The sequence below is a fragment of the Saimiri boliviensis genome, chromosome 1, assembly GCF_048565385.1.
Source record: "Saimiri boliviensis isolate mSaiBol1 chromosome 1, mSaiBol1.pri, whole genome shotgun sequence".
Classification (NCBI taxonomy): domain Eukaryota; kingdom Metazoa; phylum Chordata; class Mammalia; order Primates; family Cebidae; genus Saimiri; species Saimiri boliviensis.
The window spans coordinates 264765663-264788344 of NC_133449.1; the positions used below are offsets into that span (position 1 = coordinate 264765663).

The 22682-nt window shown below is 37.4% G+C and overlaps 1 protein-coding gene across 6 annotated transcripts in view; it reads right to left on the reverse strand.

The window, feature by feature from the left end:
- The window catches only part of WDR70 (WD repeat domain 70), a 438306-nt gene that overhangs the window by 104853 nt on the left and 310771 nt on the right, over positions 1-22682 (reverse strand). For 4 of the 6 annotated variants that reach the window (XR_012513868.1, XR_012513870.1, XR_012513871.1 and 1 more), the window contains one exon: positions 4388-4464. Coding sequence is in view for 2 of the 6 variants with exons in the window: in XM_074386536.1 (XP_074242637.1) it covers positions 4388-4464 (77 nt within the window). In the remaining 4 variants the exon portion in view is untranslated. Of the gene's footprint in view, positions 1-4271; positions 4465-22682 lie in introns of those variants that run through there. The other 2 variants (XR_012513869.1, XM_010336662.2) reach the window with 2 other exon arrangements.

Here is a 22682-nt window from a genome sequence, read left to right on the forward strand (position 1 = left end):
AAACTTCTTCTTTTAACAGTGAACATGAATTTTAAGGGAACACTATTCAACCCAGTATACTAGAACTGTTGCCCAGGAATCATCTTTGTCCTCTCCAATTGGGCATCCACTGATAACCAGGATTATAATGACCCTATCTAACAAATGAGAGTCATACTTATTGACCCCCCTATAATTCCATTTTGGGTTACCAATTCTAAGAAAAGAATTCAACATAAAGAAACTATACAAAGCAGCATTCCTTATCAAAGCAGAACATTTGAAAATAATCTGTATTTCCAGTAATAGGATAATAGTTAAGTTTAGAATATATACCTATATAATGAACTACTATGCAGCTTCTAAAATTGTGTATGAGGTCTGTAATAATATGGAAATTTTACATGCTTATTTTATAAGTAAAAAAAAATCACATTGTTCATAAATACATTTTAATAAGAGAAAATAAATGTGAAAACTGTATATAAAAGAAAATATTAGAAGGTAATTCACCAAAATACTAGCATTGTTTTCAAGGTTTTCTTTTTTTTTTTTTTTTTCCTGCCTTCATGTGGCTGTGAGGCTGATATCTTATTTTTCTAATAGGACAGAAAGCCATAATCTTTTAAAGAATAAATACTAAAGTTTGGATACAAAGCAATATGACTGATTGCCTAAGATTAAATAGAGGACAGTGTATAAAAGGTTTTAGTTTAGTTGGTTTTATTTGGTACTCTGTGTGTGTGAATGTGTGAGAGTTATGTCCTGGCTTTCAAGTATGATTGGTCCAATTTTAGACAGTTAACCTGGGAGATGAAAGAACTACTAGCTATGCCAAATATTCCCAAATTTAGTTTAATTTAAGGATTCTCTCCACAGAAAAATGTACATGAGTATAAGCAAATTATGCTGCATAAAATTCGAGGAAGTTCACAGGCACTCTGCCTAGGTTAAGAATCCCCATGCTAGAGATCTCTCAGATCTTTGGTTAACTCAGGGTCCCATGACTTTCCCAGCATCAAGTCTAATGGGACAGGAGGTGAGTACCTAAGGATGTCATGGTGGTTTAGAACTTGCTGTGCCCTGCCAGGAATAGCACAGATAATCCTGCTTCCTCCTTGAGCCATCACAGCTAGCTGTGAATAAAGCCCCACAGAGAAGAGGTAAAGCAGCCTGGATGCAGACCAACCTTCAGTACTAAGGATCCTCCTTTCCATCTGCGAGGCAGAAACACTTCTCACACCTCATTCTTTTCCCATCCCTTCTTCATCCTTGCATGTTTCATTCCTTCCGTCTGCCAAAGATTGAATAAGCCTTTTTTTTTTTTTTTTTTTTTTTTCTGACGGAGTCTCTCTCTGTTGCCAGGCTAGAGTGCAGTGGCATGATCCCGGCTCACTGCAACCTTCACCTCCCAGAACATGGCTTCTCTAATTTATTAAACAAAGTTATTGAACGTTTACTAAACCCAATGCTCTTTAGTTTCTACAATCTACTTCTTAGTGAGGAAACATGCATGTGCACACATGGGCACACACTACTGGCCCACAAGCCACTGGTGTGTATACAATTATAATGCAACATAAAAGGAGGCTATAATGGAGAGATATGTAAGCAACTATGGAAGCAGAGACTTTCTGCTTGGGAAGGTGAAATTGATTCCTAACCAAGCAAACAAGGATAGAAGAGAGGACAACAGGTGCAAAGCCATTCAGGTGCCAAAGAACATGGTAGCTCCTGGGTTCACTGTGGCTGGGCCTCAGAAGCATGTGCCAGATCAGCAGGAGTTAGAGCACAAAAGAGGATATCCTCAATTGCCACATAAATGAATGAGAACTACTAACATAAAGCCTCTGGAAGGCTTTAGGCAAAATAATGAAATGACAGATTTTGATTTTAGAAGGCCAACTCTGATGACAGAATCAAAGATGGGTTAGATGAAGACCTAATGAAAAACAGGAATATCAGTTGAGTGGGAGGCTCCTGGGTGGTGCTGGTGAAGGCTAAAAGAGCATCTAAATTCTAGAGGGGTGGTAGGGAAAGAGAGAAAGGGCAAACGTGAGAGATTCAGAAGACAGCATGGAAAGAAATTGGCAAAGAATTAAATGGGTGGGAGTGGGGGTGAGGGAGGAGTCATTAGGATGACTGCCAGTTCCTTCTTAGAGCAACCAGAAATGAAAGTGATCAAATACAAGGTTGTATGGGGGAAGAAAATGAAGCCTGAGGGACACGGTGAGTATGAGAGCCTATTAAGTCCTGTCACCAGAATGGGCATCAACAGCTATTTACTCCCTGTAAGGGAGTTTACAGGTCAAATGAACACTCACTATTTCTTCAGTCCTGGTTCTAAGCTCCTCCCTTACTGAATTGGACATTGAAATCCGTATGTGTATTTTGTCAATCTTTCACAGAAAAACATAACTCTTTACAAAGCTCTCTAGAGTGAGACAGATCCTCTCAAACATGAAAAGGCCCACTTGTGTTGTGGGTAACTGTGAGAAAATCATCTTCGTGCGAAATTTTCCTGTCTCTCCCCTTCATCATAGCTGACTCTGCCAAGACCACTACGATCAAGTTTTTATTCCTCCCCCAACCCTCCACTGCAACTTTTGGCTGTACATGACGAATACTTCCATATGGTGCAATGTTTATATTAAGATGTGAGAAAATGTGAGATGCTTTGAGTAAATTTTATCCAAGAAGTAATACATTTATAAATTCTAAGCAGCTGGAACAAAATATTGGTCTGTAATTGATTTTGAATGAAGTGTTTTTCAAAAGGAATAGAAAACTTGGGGCCATTTGTTAATTACTGATGTTTAGAGATCTTGGACAAGTGTTGTCATGCGGCCCTCACTGGCTGTGACCTCAGACATATTATTTGATATGCTGAATCTCTTTTGCCTCATCTGGAAAATGGGTTTAGCAATTTTATCTACTCATGGGGTAGGATTAAATCAGCTCGCTCAAGTCAAGGGCTTGAGATAGTACGCATTATGTGGCAGACACTCAGCAAATGTTAGTTCTTTTCTTTTTACCTATTACCTATAGGCTGAGTCACAAGAGGAGAATAAGATGAGGATGGGGGGAGGAAGAAAAGACTGAAAAAGTTATGAGAATGAAGTTTTTAGGGACTTATCTATAAAAGAACGCCCACTGCCACCTCAGAATCTGTAGAGACAAGGGAGCTATGTGAGTGCCAGTGGTTTTTAAACAATATTTTTTGGGAAGCAGGAGTAGGTACATAAAGCCTGGAAAACCAGGACTTTTCTGATATACTTTTGGGATCATCATGCATTTTTAAAATGATTGAATTCACTAGAACAAATGAGAGCAGGAGGGCAGAAGGCAAGTCCTAAAACACCTATAGAGGGGACTATTTAACATGCAAAAACTACCCATGTTTGTGTGACATCTACCAATGCACAGAGTTTTATTCTATTCACTCATTATTATTTTGGACAAACTGCCAACTTTTGTTTTAGTTTTTTAGACATAAAAGCACAATAGAATTTTTAATGTCTTTTTTTAGAATTTCTAATGTCTTCTATTTATATAGTATTTACATTTACAAAGCATTTCGGTACCTTTCTAATTTAATACTGATTTAAAAAATCAAGCAAAGAAAATATTATTAGCCCTATTTAAAAACAGCAAATACTTGCTGTGCATTCACCTGTGTAGCAGGTACTGTACTAAATGCTCTATGAGGTATGTCCCATTTAGTGCTTCTGAAAAATCTACAAAGTAGGCACTATTTCATCATCTGAGGCTAGAAAAGAAAAGTTAAATAACTCTTCATAGAAGTAAAGAGCAAAATCAGGACTTGAATCCACATGAGCCGGACTTCAATGCCCACTCCTAACTCCTAACCACTGTATTCTGCTGTTGAAGGATAATGAGATACATGTTTTTTCCTAGTATGGCAATGCATTTGGTTTGAACTCAGCCTATTTACAGTCATGTAAACAACTGTTGTGAAATTACACAGAAACATTAAACTTTTTGATCTCTAATTCTATATTATGTTCCTAGAACTGCTAAAGAAAGATGCATATCTCAATGTACATAATTGTTGAAACTTTATTCAACAATTATTGGTCTTGTACAGATTTACGAGAATCTTTGAATAAAGTTTCCAAATACCAAAAGTACTTGGTAATAGGCTAAGAATCTGTTTCTTGTTTATTTAAAATACAGTTTAATAGTTGTAGGTAAGAAAATTTAAGCACAATTTTAGTGAAGCCTAGTTACCAAACTTTTGACTGGTTCAATAATGCAAAGGACAAAACCTGTTCATAAAAATGAATTTTTAATTTCATGAGCATAAAAAACAAAACAAACTCCAAACCTGTCCCATATCCCTCCCAGTCATGCAAACAGCTCTCAAATGAGATTCTTCAAATTTTACGTTTTTTCCATTCTGGCTCATTCTTCGCTTCCTCATCGTCAGATTCAACTTGGGCAAACATGGTTTTGGGCTGAGTCCTAAAAGAAAAGTTAAAGAAGAGGAGGAAAAATTTAGTCAGAAAGTATTTGTTACATTAGATTTTGCTTCCTTCATCAAGTGGGAGCTAATGTGGAGAATAAATTACAGCTTGATTATTAAATATAAATCATTAAACTTCTGGCAAAGAAAAAAATAATGGAAATTTAATTATGTTCAGGAAAAGAGCCAAAGATTCTTTAAAGGTTTACCCTCTGTAGCAGACTGTATACACTGTCCTTTCCTTAAATAAAATGAAAATGCATCAAATTCAGTGGAACTTCACACATCCTCACCAACCTCCACCTGAAACTCAGGGTAACTGGGACCGTTTGAAAGAACAAATTATAGTCATCAAGCAAGAATCTACAAGACCTTTAGGAAGATCATTTATTAAGCTCTCTGGGTTGCCCCTAGACTTCAGTAGTATAAATATATGTGTTTATAGTACACATAAACGGGAAAATTTGAGTTAGTTTTCTTATCTAATGAATTTGAGCCTGCAAAAGTAAAAACCAAAGCAAACAAATGAATATCCCCTGTATTCCCATATTCAGACCAATACATGGAAACGCCACGCATTTTAGAATACATCACTGGTACGTGGCTGTAATACTACCACACGGTACATCAAACAATTTACACAAAGACTTTCTGTGCTTTGTAAACATACCTGGCTCAATGACATTCCTTTTCACACTACTCATATAAGAAATACCTCCAAGAAAATGTCAAATGGTTATAATGGCTGCTGCCTCTTTTGGTCATGCTACTCTGATTTTCTTTTAAAAAACAGCTCCATTGCATTACAAAGAAACATTAAAGCATATCTTCAGGTTATATATTTTGGTTTATATTTTCATTTAGAATTCAATTCATTGTATCTAAGCAATTCCAGAATGGTGAAAATGACAACAATAATTCATTTTATTTGGCATGAAAGCCACAGTAAACTTTTTATTACCTCTTGCTGTTTTTTTATTGTCCTGGGGAAGAAGCATAAACCATCCGCAACTCATGCTGATACTGTCTGACATGAGTCATGTACTAGATTGCTCGTGCATAAGTTTGTCATTATTCCTGTCTTTCCACCTCAAATACCTACCTAGAGCCCAAGTTTTCCCCATACACAACCCAGTTGGTTAAACTTCTTGTTGTCACTTTAAGACACTGTTATGATATCTATACACAGGTCACAGATCTTAAATTTAAAAAAGCAACTACAGATTTTTATAGGCCATGAGCTGAATTCCTAACGGGCTTTTTAACATGCTACAACAAGGCAATTAGTACTTGTTAGATAGTTCATCTTCTGGCAAATATGCTGATCAGTTAGGTATGGACAAACCTGTTCAAGAACATATTTGTCCAAGTTAAGAAATCCTTTGAATTAGATAGTTAATTTCTAAGGAGGGAAAAAAAGGAACATGGTCTTCCAAGGATACCTGGCAATGCTTCGTAAGACACCAGCTTATCAACGTTAGTTGTCATGAGATTTAAGACTAAGAAATTGCAATGCTGCTTTCTTGGATATAAAAAAGGAAATTAAATGGTAAATCATAGGAAGAAATGTAGAGTCTGAAAAGACTATTTCATTTAAGGGGTTACTCTCTGTATTAGACTGTTCTCACAGCGCTAATAAAGACATACCTGAGACTGGGTAATTTATAAAGGAAAGAGGTTTAATAGACTTACAGTTCCACATGGCTGGGAAGGCCTCACAATCATGGCATAAGGTAAATGAGGAGCAAAGTTATGTCTTACACAGAGAGTGTGTGTACTTGGCAGGTCCCACCTCCATGAAGACTAGCAAGCTAAGATCCACTGGTGTGAAATTCTTGCAGCCAGCACGGCAGTCTGAGCTCAACCTGGGACATTAGAGCTGCTGGGGGAAGGGGCATCTGCCACTGCTGAGGCTCGGGTAGGCTGGGAAGTTTACACAGCGACTGGGCAGAGCCCACAGTAGCTCAGCAAGGCATCTGCAGGCAGACTATGTCACTAGACTCCCTACTTGCTGGGCAGGGCATCTCTTAAAAAAAGGCAGCAGTCTGTCAGGGGCTTATAAATAAAGCCCCCACCTTCCTGGGACAGAGCACCTGGGAAAGGGGGCAGTTTTGGGTACAGCTTCAGCAGACTGAAACATCCCTGTCTGGAAGCTCTGAAGGGAGCAGCAGATCTCCTAGCACAGCATTCAAGTTCTGATAAGGGACAGACTGCCTCTTCAAGTGGCTCCCTGACTCTTGTGTATCCTGACTGGGAGACACCTCCCAGCAGGGGCTCACAGACACCTCATACAGGAGAGCTCTGGCTGGCATCTGGCAAGTACCCGTCTGGGAGAAAGCTACCAGAGGAAGGAACAGGCAGCAATCTTTGCTGTTCTGCAGCCCCAACTAGTGATTCCCAGACAAGCAGGGTCTGGAGTGAACCTCCAGCAAACTCCAGCAGACCTGCAGCAGAGGGTCCTGACTGTTAGAAGGAAAACTAACAAACAGAAACAGTTTCAACATCAACAGAAAGGACTCCGACTCAGAGACCATATCCAAAGGTCACCAACTTCAAAGACCAAAGGTAGATAAATCCACAAAGATGGGAAGAAACGTAGATAAATCCACAAAGATGGGAAGAAACCAGCGCAAAAAGGATGAAAATTCCAAAAACCAGAACCTCTTATCCTCCAAGGGATCACAACTCCTCACCAGCAAGGGAGCAAAACTGGAAGAGAATGAGTCTGATGAACTGACAGAAGCAGGCTTCAGAAGGTGGGTAATAACAAACTTCTCCAAGCTAAAGGAGCATGTTCTAACCCAATATGGGGACGCTAAGAACCTTGAAAAAAGGTTGGACAAAATGCTAACTAGAATAGCCAGTGTAGAGAAGAACATAAATGACTTGATGGAGCTGAAAAACACAGCACGAGAACTTCGTGAAGCATACACAAGTTTCAAGAGCTGAATTGATCAAGTGGAAGAAAGGATATCTAGAGATTGATCAACTCAATGAAATAAAGTGAGAAGGCAAGATGAGAGAAAAAAGAGTAAAAAGAAATAAACAAAGCCTCCAAGAAATATGAGATTATGTGAAAAGACCAAATCTATGTTTGATCAGCATACATGAAAGTGATGGGGAGAATGAAATCAAGCTGGAAAACACTCTTCAGGATATTATCCAGGAGAACTTCCCCAACCTAGCAAGGCAGGCCAACATTCAAATTCAGGAAATACAGAGAACACCACGGAGATATTCTTCAAAAAGAGCAACCCCAAGACACATAATCATCAGATTCACCAGCATTGAAATGAAGGGAAAAATGCTAAGGGCAGCCAGAGAGAAAGTTCGGGTTATCCACAAAGAGAAACCCATCAGAATCACAGCAGATCTCTTGGCAGAAACCCTACAAGCCAGAAGAGAGTGGGGGCTGATATTCAACATCCTTAAAGAAAAGAATTTTCAACCCAGAATTTCATATCCAGCCAAACTAAGCTTCATAAGCGAAGGAGAAATAAAATCCTTTACGGGCAAGCAACTGCTCAGAGATTTTTGTAACCACCAGGCCTGCCTTATAGGAGCTCCTGAAAGATGCACTAAATGTGGAAAGGAACAACCAGTACCAGCCAATGCAAAAACATATCAAATTGTAAAGACCATTGATACTATGAAGAAACTGCATCAACTAACAGACAAAACAACCAGCTAGCATCAAAATGGCAGAGCAAATTCACACATAACAATATTGACATTAAATGTAAATGGGCTAAATGCCCCAATTAAAAGACACAAACTGGCAAACTGGATAAAGAGTCAAGACCCATCGGTGTGCTGTATATAGGAGACCTATCTACTATACAAAGACACATATATGCTCAAAATAAAGGGATGGAGGAAGATTTACCAAGCAAATGGAAAGAAAAAAAAAAAAAAAGCAGGGGTCGCAATCCTAGTCTCTGATAAAACAGACTTTAAACTAACTAAGATCAAAAGAGACAAAGAATGACATTACATAATGGTAAAGGGATCAATGCAACAAGAAGAGCTAACTATCCTAAATATATATGCACCCAATATAGGTGCACCCAGATATGTAAAGCAAGTTCTTAAAGATCTACAAAGAGACTTAGACTCCCACACAATAATAGTGGGAGACTTTAACACCCCACTGTCAATATTAGACAAATCAACGAGACAGAAAATTAACAAGGATATCTAGGACTTGAACTAAGATCTGCAACAAGTGGACCTAATAGCCATCTACAGAACTCTCCACCCCAAATCCATAGAATATACATTTTGCTCAGCACCACATCACACTTATTCTAAAATTGACCACATAATTGGAAGTAAAACACTCCTCGGCAAATGCAAAAGAACAAAATGATAACAAATAATCTTTCAGACCACAGTGCAGTCAAATTAGAACTCAGGATTAAGAAACTCTCTCAAAACCACATAACTACATGGAAATTGAACAACCTGCTCCTGAATGACTACTGGATAAATAAGGAAATGAAAGCAGAAATAAAGATGTTTTTCGAAACCAATGAGGACAAAGACACAACGAACCAGAATCTCTGGGACACATTTAAAGCAGTGTATAGAAGGAAATTTGTAGCACTAAATGCCCACAAGAGAAACAATGAAAGATCTAAAATCAACACCCTAATGTCATGATTAAAACAAGTAGAGGAGCAAGATCAAACAAATTCAAAAGCTGGCAGAAGACAAGAAATAACTAAGATCAGAGCAGACTGAAGGAGACAGAGACATAAAAAAATAAATGAATGAGGAACTGGGTTTTTGAAAAGATCAACAAAATGGATAGACTGCTAGCCAGACCAGTAAAGAAGAAAAGAGAAAAGAATGAAAAAGATGCAATAAAAAATGATATAGGGGATATCACCACCAATCCCACAGAAATACAAACTACCACCAGACAATACTATAAACACCTCTGAAACAAACTAGAAAATCTAGAAGAAATGGATAAATTCCTGGACACTTACACCCCCTGCCCAAGACTAACCCAGGAAGAAGCCGAATTCCTAATAGACCAATAACAAAGTCTAAAATGGAGGCAGCAATTAATAGCCTATCAACCAAAAAAATCCAGGACCAGACGGGTCCACAGCCGAATTCTACCAGTGGTACAAAGAGGAGCCAGTACCATTCCTTCTGAAACTGTTGCAAACAATACAAAAAGAAGGAATATTCCCTAACTCATTTTATGAGACAAACATCATCCTGATACCAAAACCTGGCAGAGACACGACTAAAAAAGAAAATTTCAGGCCCATATCGATGATGAACACTGATGTAAAAATCCTCAGTAAAATACTGGCAAACCAAATCCAATAGCACATCAAAAAGCTTATCCATCATGAAAAAGTTAGCTTCATCCCTTGAATGCTAGGCTGGTTCAACATACACAAATCTAAAAATGTAATCCACCACATAAACAGAACCAAAGGCAAAAACCACACAATTATCTCAATAGACGCAGAGAAGGCCTTCAACAAAATTCAACAGCCCTTTGTGCTAAAAACTCTCAATAAACTAGGTATCACTGGTTTATGATAAGAGCTATTTATGACAAATAATAAGAGCTATTTATGACAAACCCACAGCCAATATCATACTTAATGGGTAAAAACTGGAAGCATTCCCTTTGAAAACTGGAACAAGACAAGGATGCCCTCTCTCACCATTCCTATTCTACATAGTATTGGAAGTTCTGGACAGGGCAGTTAGGAAAGAAAAAGAAATAAAGGGTATTCAATTAGGAAAACAGGAAGTCAAATTGTCTCTATTTGCAGTCAACATGATTGTATATTCAGAAGACCCCATTCATTGTCTCAGCCCCAAATCTCCTTAATCTGATAAGCAACTTCAGCAAAGTCTCAGGATACAAAATCAATGTAAAAAACCACAAGCATTCCTATATACCAATAACAGACAAACAGAAGCCAAATCATAAGTGAATTCCCATTCACAACTGCTACAAAGAGAATAAAATACCTAGGAATACAACTAACAAGGGATGTGAAGGAGGACCTCTTCAAGGAGAACTACAAACCACTGCTCAAGGAAATAACAGAGGACACAGATGGAAAAACATTCCACACTTATGGTTAGCAAGAATCAGTATCATTAAAATGGCCATACTGCCCAAAGTAATTTATAGATTCAGTGCTATCCCCATCAAGCTACCATTTACTTTCTTCACAGAATTGGGAAAAAAAAACAACTTAAATTTCATATGGAACCAAAAAAGAGCCCATATAGCCAAGACAATCCTAAGTGGCGGGGGGGGGGAAGCTGGAGGCATCACACTACCTGACTTCAAACTATACCACAAGGCTACAGTAATCAAAACAGCATGGTACTGCTACCAAAACAGAGATATAGACGAATGGAAAAGAACAGAGGCCTCAGAAATAATACCACTAATCTACAACCACCTGATCTTTGACAAACCTGACAAAAACAATGGGGAAAGGAGTTCCTATTTAATAAATGGTGTTGGGAAACTGGCTAGCCATATACAGAAAGCTGAAACTGCATCCCTTCCTTACACCTTATACAAAAATTAACTACAGATGGATTAAAGTTTTAAACATAAGACCTAACACCATAAAAACCCTATAAGAAAACCTAGGCAATACCATTCAGGACATAAGCATGGGCAAGGACTTCATGACCAAAACACCAAAGGCAACGGCAACAAAAGCCAAAATTGACAAATGGGATCTAATTAAGCTAAAGAGCTTCCGCACAGGAAAAGAAACTATCATTAGAGTGGACAGGTAACCAACAGAATGGGAAAAAAATTTTACAATCTACTCATCTGACAAAGGGCTAATACCCAGAATCTACAAAGAACTTAAACAAATTTACAAGAAAGAAACAACCCCATCAAAAAGTGGGCACAGGATATGAACAGACACTTCTCAAAATAATACATTTATACAACCAACAAACATATATATTTTTTAAAAAAGCTCATCACACTGGTCATTAAAGAAATGCAAATCAAAACCACATTGAGATTCCATCTCATGCCAGTTAGAATGATGATCATTAAGAAATCAGGAGACAACAGATGCTGGAAAGGATGTGGAGAAAAATGAATGCTTTTACACTGTTGATGGGAGTGTAAATTAGTTCAACCATTGTGGAAGACAGTGTGGCGATTCCTCAAGCATCTAGAACTAGAAATACCATCTGACCCAGCCATCCCATTACTGGCTATATACCCAAAGAATTATAAAACATTCTACTATAAAGACACATGCACACGTATGTTTATTGCAGCACTGTTCACAACAGCAAAGACTTGGAACCAACCCAAATGCCCATCAATAATAGACTGGATAAAGAAAATGTGGTACATATACACCATGGAATACTATGCAGCCATAAAAAAGGATGAGTTCATGTCCTTTGCAGGGACAAGGATGAAGCTGGAAACCATCATTCTCAGCAAACTGACACAAGAACAGAAAACCAAACACCACATGTTCTCACTCATAAGCGGGTGTTGAACAATGAGAACACATGCACAGGGAGGGGAACATCATACACTGGGGCCTGTCAGGGGGTGGGGGTATACGAGAGGGATGGCATTAGGAGAAACACCTAATGTAGATGATGAGGTGATGAATGCAGCACACCACCATGGCATATGTATACCCATGTAACAAACCTGCACATTCTGCACATGTACCCCAGGACCTAAAGTATAATAATAATAAAAATAATAAAAAGAAAGTTGTAATGGTCCCCCTTCCCTAAATTGCCAAAAACAAGCATAAATCTGTTTCTAAATTTTCTTAGCAATTTTCCAAGTGCTTGTTTACTACATACTTTTTCATTCTCTTGGTCAGTTAGGGGAATAATTGAGTGTAGGAACTCAGTTCCTGTCAACACATGGTGTTACCAAAAGTGTATATCCACATACAATAAAGTTAGACCCTCAACTTATACCATATACAAAAATTACCTCAAAATGGATCAAAGACCTAACCATAACAGACAAAATTATATTACTTGTAGAAGAAAACATAGGAAAAAGCTTTATGACATTAGATGGCAATGGTATCTTGGATATGATTCTAAAACTACAGACAACAAAAAAATAAAGCAGGTAAACTGGACTACATCAAAATTAAAACCTTTTGTGCTTCAAAGGACACAACTGACAGAGCGAAAAGGCAGAATGGGGGAAAATATTTGCAAATCATATACCTGATAAAAAATTAATATTGAGAATTTATAAAGAACTCCTACAACAACAAAAACCCATTTTTAAAATGGGCAAAGAATTTGAATAGACATTTCTCCAAAAATATACAAATGGCTAGAAAGTACATGAAAAGATGTTCAATATTATTAATCATTAGGGAAGTGCAGACCTAAACCATAATGAGATACCACCTCACCATAAGAATGCCTACTGTCGAAAAAAACATAATAACAAGTGTTTGCCAGGATGTAGAGAAACTGGAACGCTTACATGCTGTTGATAGTAATGTAAAATGGCACAGACATTATGGAAAGCAGTGTGGTGGTTCCTCAAAAAATTAAAAATAGAATCGCCATGTGATCTAGCAATTCCATTTCTGGGTATATACACTCCAAAACTGAAAACAATCTTACAGAGATATTTGCACATTTATGCTCATGGCAGCATTGTTCACAAGAGCCAAACTCAAGTTTCCATTGATAAGCAAAATGTGGTATATACATAAATGGAATATTATTCATCCTGAAAAAGGAAGGGAATTCTGATAACATGCTGTAATATAGATGAACCCTGAAGATAGAATGCTAAGTGAAATTGGCCAGTCACAAAAAGACAAAAACAGTTTGATTCCACTTATATGATGTACCTAGACTAGTCAAATCCACAAAGTTAAAAAGTAGAATGGTGGTTACTAGGGACTAGATGAAGGGTGAAATGGAGGGCTGTTTAGTGCAGGGGTCCCCAACCCCCAGACTACTATTGGCCCATGGCCTGTTAGGAACCGTCAGGCCACCCAGCATGAGCTGAGCAGTGGGCAAGTGAGCATTACCACCTGAACTCCACCTCCTGTCAGATCAGTGATGGCATTAGATTCTCGTAGGAGCACGAACTCTACTGTGAACTGCACATGCAAGGGATCTAGGCTGTGTGCTCTTTATGGGAATCTAATGTGTGATGATCTGAGGTGGAACAGTTTCATCCCAAAACCATATCCCACTACTCTCTGTTAAATGGAAAAACTGTCTTCCACAAAACTAGTGCCTGGTGCCAAAAAGGTTGGAGACAGCTGGTTTCAGGGATGTAGAGTTTTAGTTTTGCAAGATGAAGAGTTCTGGAGAGTTTACACAACAATATAAATGTACTTAACACTAATGAATTATGTATTTATAAATGGTTAAGATGGTAAGTTTTATCTCATGTTTATTCTATAAAAATTAGACCTTATTTTAAAATTTAAACAAACAAACAAAAACTAGGCTCTTGGGCTTGGGAGTAAGGAGGAACAAATCCTCTTCCTGGGACAAAAAGGAGGCACCGTGGAGAGGGCCTTAGCCTCCGACCGAGGGCAGTGCCTAGGTTACTGCTTCTCAAACCATCTGTGGTGGAGGACCAGCCTTTGTTTTCTAATTTCCAGTACCCCGCAGACAAATATTGTATTTCTAGAAACATAACATTTAAAGACTACAAAATACAAATCTAAGTTTTTATTAGATTCAACAGATACATCAAATTGCTATGAAATGTCCTAAGTGCTACTGTGAATTTTACATTTACCTCATCAGCACTGGTTGGTGGACCACAGTGAGCAGTGCCTCTTCAGAGCTCCATCCCTCCCCTAGCTTGGCAAAGAACGGAGAAAAACAGGGCTTTGAAACAGGGATGTGGAGTAAGAATTTGTCTTTTTAACAAACTTTTACACATGATGAGCTCCCTCCACCTGTGGGAAAACATTTCTCAAATCTGAAAAAGCTGGCCCTGTACGATGCTACTAAAGAGTGGGTGAAAGAATAAAATTTGGGGATGCACTCTCAGGCCCATCTTTTAAGGAGTGATCTTTGATTTTGGGGAGTTAGGCATGGGAAAGTAAGGCAAAGTATGGCCCAGAGAAGGAATTTTCTCTCATTCCAATCCATCCTGCCCTCGAAACCAACATTCTTACAGCATAGTTCAGAACCTTTAATAAGAGCCGTCTGCTGTTTTCTGAATAAAGACTAGATTCTTCAAAACCATTATTCAACTTAACACAGTGAACATCTCTAGCCAGTGTTTCGTAGGAGCACAGTGAGTGAATCATAGCTTTAAACCTTATAGCTATTCTTTCTTTTTAGCAATTTTTATCTTTGAATTTATTTCCAGCAGTTATTCTTTTGAAAAAGTTTGGAAATCCACATATGAGCAATATTTAAAAAATTCAATTCAGAACTATCTAGGACATTTTAAATGGATTTCTTTAGTCACCACTTTATCAAAACAATGAGGAACATATGATTAGGCAACCTCTAGCAATGTTAGGACTAGAACCAGGAGATTCCCTGGGGAATGGCCTAATTTGCCCTTGGCACAGAAAACTACTACAAAAATATATCAACAATATTAACCAAAAGTAAAATGACAGAGAAAAAGAGAGAAAATGTTAACAGTTTTGAAAACACTTAAAAGTCGGTCCATAAATTCCTGCATTTAAAGCTAAGAGGAAACAAATAAAAACAATAACAGCCAACAAACCCTCTATTGTACATTGTTACTGGCCACAAAAATGGATTCCTTTCTAACCTGCTTGAAGAAATGGAACTTGTACACTGATGTTAAGAAATATTCTGTTGGAATGTGAACACATGTATACAGGGAGGGAAACATGACATACCAGGACCTGTTGAGGGGTTGGGGGCTAGGGGAAGGATAGCATTAGGAGAAATACCTAACACAGATGATGGGTTAATGGGTGCAGTAAACTACCACGGCACGTGTATACATACATAACAAACCTGCACATTCTGCACATGTATCCCAGAACTTAAAGTATAATAATAATAATAATAATAATAATAAAGAAGTATTCTGTTGGATGCTTCTACAAGGAAGAGAACACAACAAATCAAATAGAAAAAGACATGATAGCAATGTAAGAAATACACAAACAAATAAATTGCAAGAAATATATTCCACCACTTCCAGAAAGCAATTCTGTTCCCTACCCATTCTTTGTCTTCTAGCTAACAATTCCTCCAGAATTGTATACCTCATTTCTCAAGAGACAAGAAATTATCAACTCAAGCTTACTGCCTCATGGCAGATGATCTCCCTTGCCCAAAACAAAAGCCTATAAAGGGACTGACTTGTAGGAAAAGTTGGTAAGGGAAACATTCCATTTAGCCAAATATATAATCACTGTGGGTATACAACAGGTTAATGGGGATCTAGCAAGCCTCACTGGAGAACCACTGAAGTATCTATCTTAACTAAGTCAGCTTTAACCAGACTACTGGGTATACTGGTTTATGGCCCATACTTACCCATGTTTCTGATGATTAATTTAAAACCTAAACTTAAGAGGGCTGACGTGAACCTTGCATTTTCCAGTTTGAGTAATTCATTTGGGGAAGAGTAAACATTTTCCATTTGATTATAAATGTCAATTTGTTTACTAGAGATAACAAGAAAAGGAGAGCAGATTAGGCATCAGCATAGTCATTGCTGCCAATCATTAAATAAGCTAATCAAGGAAAGGCTAGAAGATTTTTTTGTTTTATTTTGCTTTAGCTTCAGTAACTCTGCATTTGGTAATAGTTAATATGATTTCATAAAGAAAACAGAAAAGCTTAAGCAAATGTCTTTCTCAAATCTAGAAGTTCTGAATAGCTGATACTTTGTGCTGATTCATTTTTCTCTTAATATTTTTTGCTGATTCTCAAGATCATTTGTACAAAGTGAGTCTTTTCCAGCAACCGTATACTGCAGAAAAATAACAGAAACCAAGTCCCACCTTCAGTGATTCCATCCAGAGGAATTTTGTGTAGAGCAGCCAGTAATGAATAAAGAGTCCCTCTGCAATTTTCTAAAAGGGCATTTTGGGGTGCATTGTTTATGTGAGACATTCAAAGTATTAGCAGGACTATCCTCTCTCTTCTGACTAAGCTTTGACCTATGTCTTCTACACGGCCCTTCTCTAGCATTCAGGCCAGAGTGAAGTTGTCAAAATGTTTTCAGCTGCAGTGGAAAGTCCACGGGTCAAATTCTTTTTAATTATGGATGTTCCTCTGATATGATTCATTGAAAGAGCGTAAAGTGAGCTCCAGGGTAATAGAGCAAGTATGAGGCGAAATCACTTGCATTACTTAGTCATCAGTACATGAGTATAAACCACAAGCTATTTTGGCTCAGGGCCCATTGTTTATTATGAAGGAAAACCTCAAAGTCAAAGTCAATTATAACCATGACTTTCAATCTGACACACTTGTTAACCCTGTTAGAAAGAATACGGCCCAGGTGAACTCTGACCCACTCATCACAATTGCAGAATTATTAAGATTAAATAAAAGCCTTGACCAAAAAATTCCACTTGAAATGGTTCCTTTTTTCTGGTGAAGAGCTAATCAAAGTTTTTTTTTGTTTTTTGTTTTTTGTTTTTAAATATTAGGCACATAAAAGAAGGTAAGAGGCAACAAGATGTTTCTAGATAAAGAATTTTTATTTTCTTCAGGAAATGAACATGTAACATTTTAGAAAGTAAACACATCTCCGACTCATAAATAGGGTATACTGAATCATTATGCTATGTGTGAGAATTCCAAGACTGAAGATGGAGAAAAGAACATACATGAGACCTACGGAAATTATGAAAATAGGAAAAAAAAAGAGAGAGAGGAAAAGAGAAACAGAAAGAATCCTACAAAATTGCCATTAGCCACCTTATCACCAAATAGATAAGTTACAACAATAAAATCTTTAAAGAACATGCAGGCTGGAGACAGCCCAGGTCAAGTTCCCATGTATAAGATACATAACGGTGTGCCACAATTTCTATTAGAAAACATGCATGAAAGTTGGGCATTGGTGTAGCCTTGTCCAACTTCATGGATCAGAACAGCCTCAGTGAAGGTAATTCACCAGAAGGTAACGGAGCTGGAGCTAAATCTCAGGACTTCTGATTCTTAGTCCAGTGTTCCCTCTGCTACACCATGCTGGCTCACACAATAATATTTTAGCTTCACTATTACTCAAGTTTTCTCATAACTACTACCAGTTGCTTTATGATGAAAAGCAGTACACTGTACTTAGTTACAGTTATCGGCTTGATTCTGAAGCCAGAACGCTCGCATTCAAATTCCAATTCTACCACTTGCTACCTCTGTGGCTTTGGTCAAATTATAAGCCTCAGTCTCCTTATCTGTAAAATGGGGACAATAATAACACTTACCTCATAGGGCTGCTGTGATGATTAAATTAATAATATCTATAAAGTTTTAAAACAAGCCTGGCATAATATAAGTACAATAAAAGTATCATTATTATTATATACCTTGCTTCAGCTATCAGGTGTTTCTCACTTCATATAATAGATGTATTTTCCAAAAGTTGTATGTAGAATATATTTGATAAATTACTTTATATATTAAACACAATATAGCAGCTTGCTATTTTTTTTTTTTGAGACGGAGTCTCATCCTGTCTCCCAGACCGCGCATGCCATGATGCCAGGCTAATTTTTTGTAACTTCAGCAGAGATGGGGTTTCACCATGTTGGCCATGCTGGTCTCAAACTCCTAACCTTGTGATCCACCCACTGCGGCCTCCTAAAGTATTGAGATTACAGGCGTGAGCCAATGCACCTGGCTGCGTGCTATTTTTTAAAGGAAATAATTTTGTAATGCAAATAATATTTCTTCACTATGAATTTCTATAACTGAAATGATCTAGTCAGCAAATTTGAATTTTTTCTTTTTTTTTTTTTGAGACGGAGTTTCGCTCTTGTTACCCAGGCTGGGGTGCAATGGCGCTATCTCAGCTCACCACAACCTCTGCCTCCTGGGTTCAGGCAATTCTCCTGCCTCAGCCTCCTGAGTAGCTGGGATTACAGGCATGCGCCACCATGCCCAGCTAATTTTTTGTATTTTTAGTAGAGACGGGGTTTCACCATGTTGACCAGGATGGTCTCGATCTTTTGACCTCGTAATCCACCTGCCTTGGCCTCCCAAAGTGCTGGGATTACAGGCGTGAGCCACTGCGCCCGGCTTGAATTTTCTTAAGGAGAATAATTGGTTGCTTGTTTTTCATAATTGCTTTTGTACTATTATCAAACATTAGTGTGCAAAACAATTACCTGGGGCATCTCCTACTATGAGATTCCCAGCCCCAATCCCACAAAGCCCTCTTGAGTTGGTTTAGAATGGAGTCTAAAAATCTGCATTTTTAAACACCCCCTGCCCTGAAAAAACAAAACAAAACAAAACAAAAAAACCTACATATACCACTCACACATGCAGGCAGTTCACAAAACCACTTTCAGAAGTGGTTGGCTTCTACAAAGGAATACAGTGGAGAGTGAAAATTAGTCACCTAAATGTAACTCTGGAAAAATATATTTTCTCTCTGTGCATTTATGTTTCTTCCTGACACAAACAATATACAAACCTTCATTTGCTCACAGAGTAACTTCTTTAAATACTGCCTACAATTCAACACGACTTTAAATAGACCCTTTATAGGTGGGAATGATATTTTAACACATACATACACACACATATTCACATATCCAGTATCAGACAAGATATGCACACTGAAAATTAAATTGACTGAACCAGCAATAATGGCAGCCTATCTGGCAAGAAAAGTGACATGGTTGACAGAGCTGTCACGCTGTCAGACTGCTGGCCAGCGTCCAGGCTCCCACACACATCTATCCCTGTCTCATGTGTAAGCTAATAGCATTCTGGATCTACGTCCTGCCCATTCCATAGCCAGCTCCTTTCCTCTCCCTCCAGCAGCATCTTCTAACAACAAACTGAAACTGAATCTGCCCATGCGTAGCTGAACAAGAGTCCTCTGTGATACTGCTGTGTTTGAAAATTTTCATGGCTATTACATTGCTAGGGCCAGGAATGATACTTAAATACTCAATCTATAAAAGCAAACTCTTCAAAGACTCTTTGTTATCACCAGTGAATACAGGTGAGTATATGTCATGTGTAGGCAGGTACATTTGTGGAATGTCTAATTGTGCTTTTCTGTGATAAAGTGAGATACAGTAAATAAATCTTCATCACTGACAGAAGTCAATTGCAGTGAAAAAAAACCAACCAGACACACATTCTCAATTACAGTGACCTTTACAAAAAGATCCTTTTAAATATTAGCTTCCTTTCAAATACTTCGCTACTTGGCAGTAAACAGTATACTCTAGCAGGTGAACACAGAAGAAACAGCACTGCAATCCTGGCTAACAAATTACATGCCACAGACAGACAGTGCCATGAACTTAGTTAGTATGCAACAAATGCAAGGTGTCAAAATTGGGTGGGAGCAAAGAGATGATAGCAAAATGCAGCAACAGAAAAGTATGTATTAAGAGACAGCCCCTGGAAAGCTCATTAGGGTAGGGATCAAGAGAACTAACGTCTAGTTCTAGTTTCAGTCATTGTTAATTGCAGCTCTCTAAGCTGCAGCCTCCTCACAAGCAAAGTGAGGCTACAACAATACCTGATCTACCTACCTTGCAGAGCTGCAATTAATGCTAGCACAAATTCATTTGTAAACATAACTGAATCACCTCTAATGCAGAAAAATATCTTTAGGTAATGGTCACCAGTGAACAAAAACACTTTCAGCTTCAATTAATTTTTACTTAAAGAAAGTTAAAAATCTGGATGAATGATTGTCCAAGAAAATATTAATTACCAAACAGCCTCAGGAGAGTCAGAAAAATCTGATAGACTATTTGCCAGGAGGGAACAGAAAAGAGAAAAATTAAGGAATTACTACTCACCCTCTACTCCACAAAAGCTTTCACATTTACAGATGAATTCTATCAAATCTTTATTAAATAGGTAAGTGCAAATATATTCAAAACAGTTTGAGGGTACATATAGAAAAGAAAAACATACAACATTTTTAGGAAGCCAGCCTAGCCTAACACCTTAGAAAGACTCAACTACAATCATATGACAGTCATATCAAAGATGCCAGGATGGCTCAGTGTTAGGAAATCTAGTAACATAATTCATCCTATTCACAGATCGCAGTAGAAAAATCTTGTGATCACTTCCACAGAGATTAAGAAATTCGATAAAGGCATCTTGTGTTTGCCGCATGGAATGCTTTTCCCCTAGGTATCTGCGTGGCTCACCCTCATTTCACTCAGGTCAAAGGTAACTTTTGTAGAGGTTCTTCTCTGACCACTGTATCTAAAATAGCACCCGTTCTCCCCGTGATGACTCTATGCCCCTCTTATATCCCTCTTACAGTTTTCTTCTTAGCACTATTACCACTTAATATTTATATATTTATTTTAGTGTCTGTCTCTATTAACATATAAACTCCATAAGGCAGCTATATCCCTACAACCTAGAACAGTATCTAACATATAGTAGGTGTTCAGTAAATCTCGATGTATGAATAAATAAAGAATTCTTTCTTAACATCTTGTGTGTTTTCAAACATTGTCATGTTTTATGTGGAAATATCATTAGGTTGAATAACATAAAACTACTGTTACTGATTTTTTTTCACCTACAAAAAGGAAAATTTTATAAGGTGTAATGTAATAGAATCACTCCTGTTAAAGTTAATAGAAAAAAGGATGTATACTATCACTGATGTTATTTAAAATTGTTTTGGCAGTAGTCAATGCAGTTAGATAAAAATAAATAGTAGTTATACAAATTGGCAAGGAGGAGGTAAACTTACTACTTTCATATGATATAATTTTATACCTGCAAAGCCCAAGCTAAGTGAATAAAAATTATTTTAAACATATATAAGAAAATATAATAAACAGCTGGATACAAAACTAATATATATATAAATAACACACATATATATAGCTGCATAGTATTTCCATATACAAAGAAGTTCTAAATTTAGCATAAGAAAAAACTCTATTTACAACAGTACAAGACAAAATAAATAGAAATAAACTTAAAAGGAAATGTGACAGGTCTATATGAAGAAAATACTACTGTGGGATATAGTGATGTGACTAGAAAGACAACTCTGCTCTTGGTTTGAAAGAATCAATATTATAAATTCTATCTAAATTAATATGTACATATAACTCAAGCCTGCATCATTAATTCTTGGGGAGGAGGTTACTAGAAAATTATAAATTCTATCTAAATTAATATGTACATATAATTCAAGCCCATATCATTAATTTTTTGGGAGGAGGTTACTAGATAACCTAATAAAGTCATAGAGACACATACTCATAAAAATAATGAGAACAGGCAGCCCTACAATAATTAAGACTGTTTGGTATTGATACTTGCAGAGCCAGGCCAATTGACAGAACAGAACAGAGAACCCAGAAATTGATTAAAATTCATAAGTATATCAGGTATAATAAAGGTACTTCAATTTAATGAGGAAAATTAAATAGTACAATAGAAAGTGCTATAGTAACTGGTTAACCAACTGGAAATAATTAAATTAGAACTCTACTATGATAGGTTGAAAAAATGATCCCCCCAAAGACATCCACTTTAAATCACTGGAACCTGTGAATGTTCTCTCATTTGAAAAAAGGGTCAGTATCTTCAGATAAGGAGATAATCCTGGATTATCTTGGGTAGGCTATCAATGCTACTGTAAGTATCCTTACAAGAGAGTAAAGGAGAAGACCAACACAAAGGAAAAGGCAATGTGAAGACTAGGCAAACATTACAGTGATGTGACTATAAGTCAAGGCATCAGGCAACCTCTAGAAGGTAGAAACATAGAATGAATTTTCCCCTGGAGTCTCTGCAGAAAGTACAATCCTGCCAACACCTTGATTTCAGACTTCTGGTCTCCAGAACTGTGACAGAACCAATTTCTATTTTTTAAGACACCAAATTTGTAGTAATGAATATAACAAATTCACTCCTTTCACTAAAATAATTCCATGGCAAAGAAGATTTAACTCTTAAAAAAAATCATTAAGTGGGAATATGAGAGAATTTCAAGACTAATCTTGGATGGTAGATTCTTCCTAACTAAAACCAAAAGAGT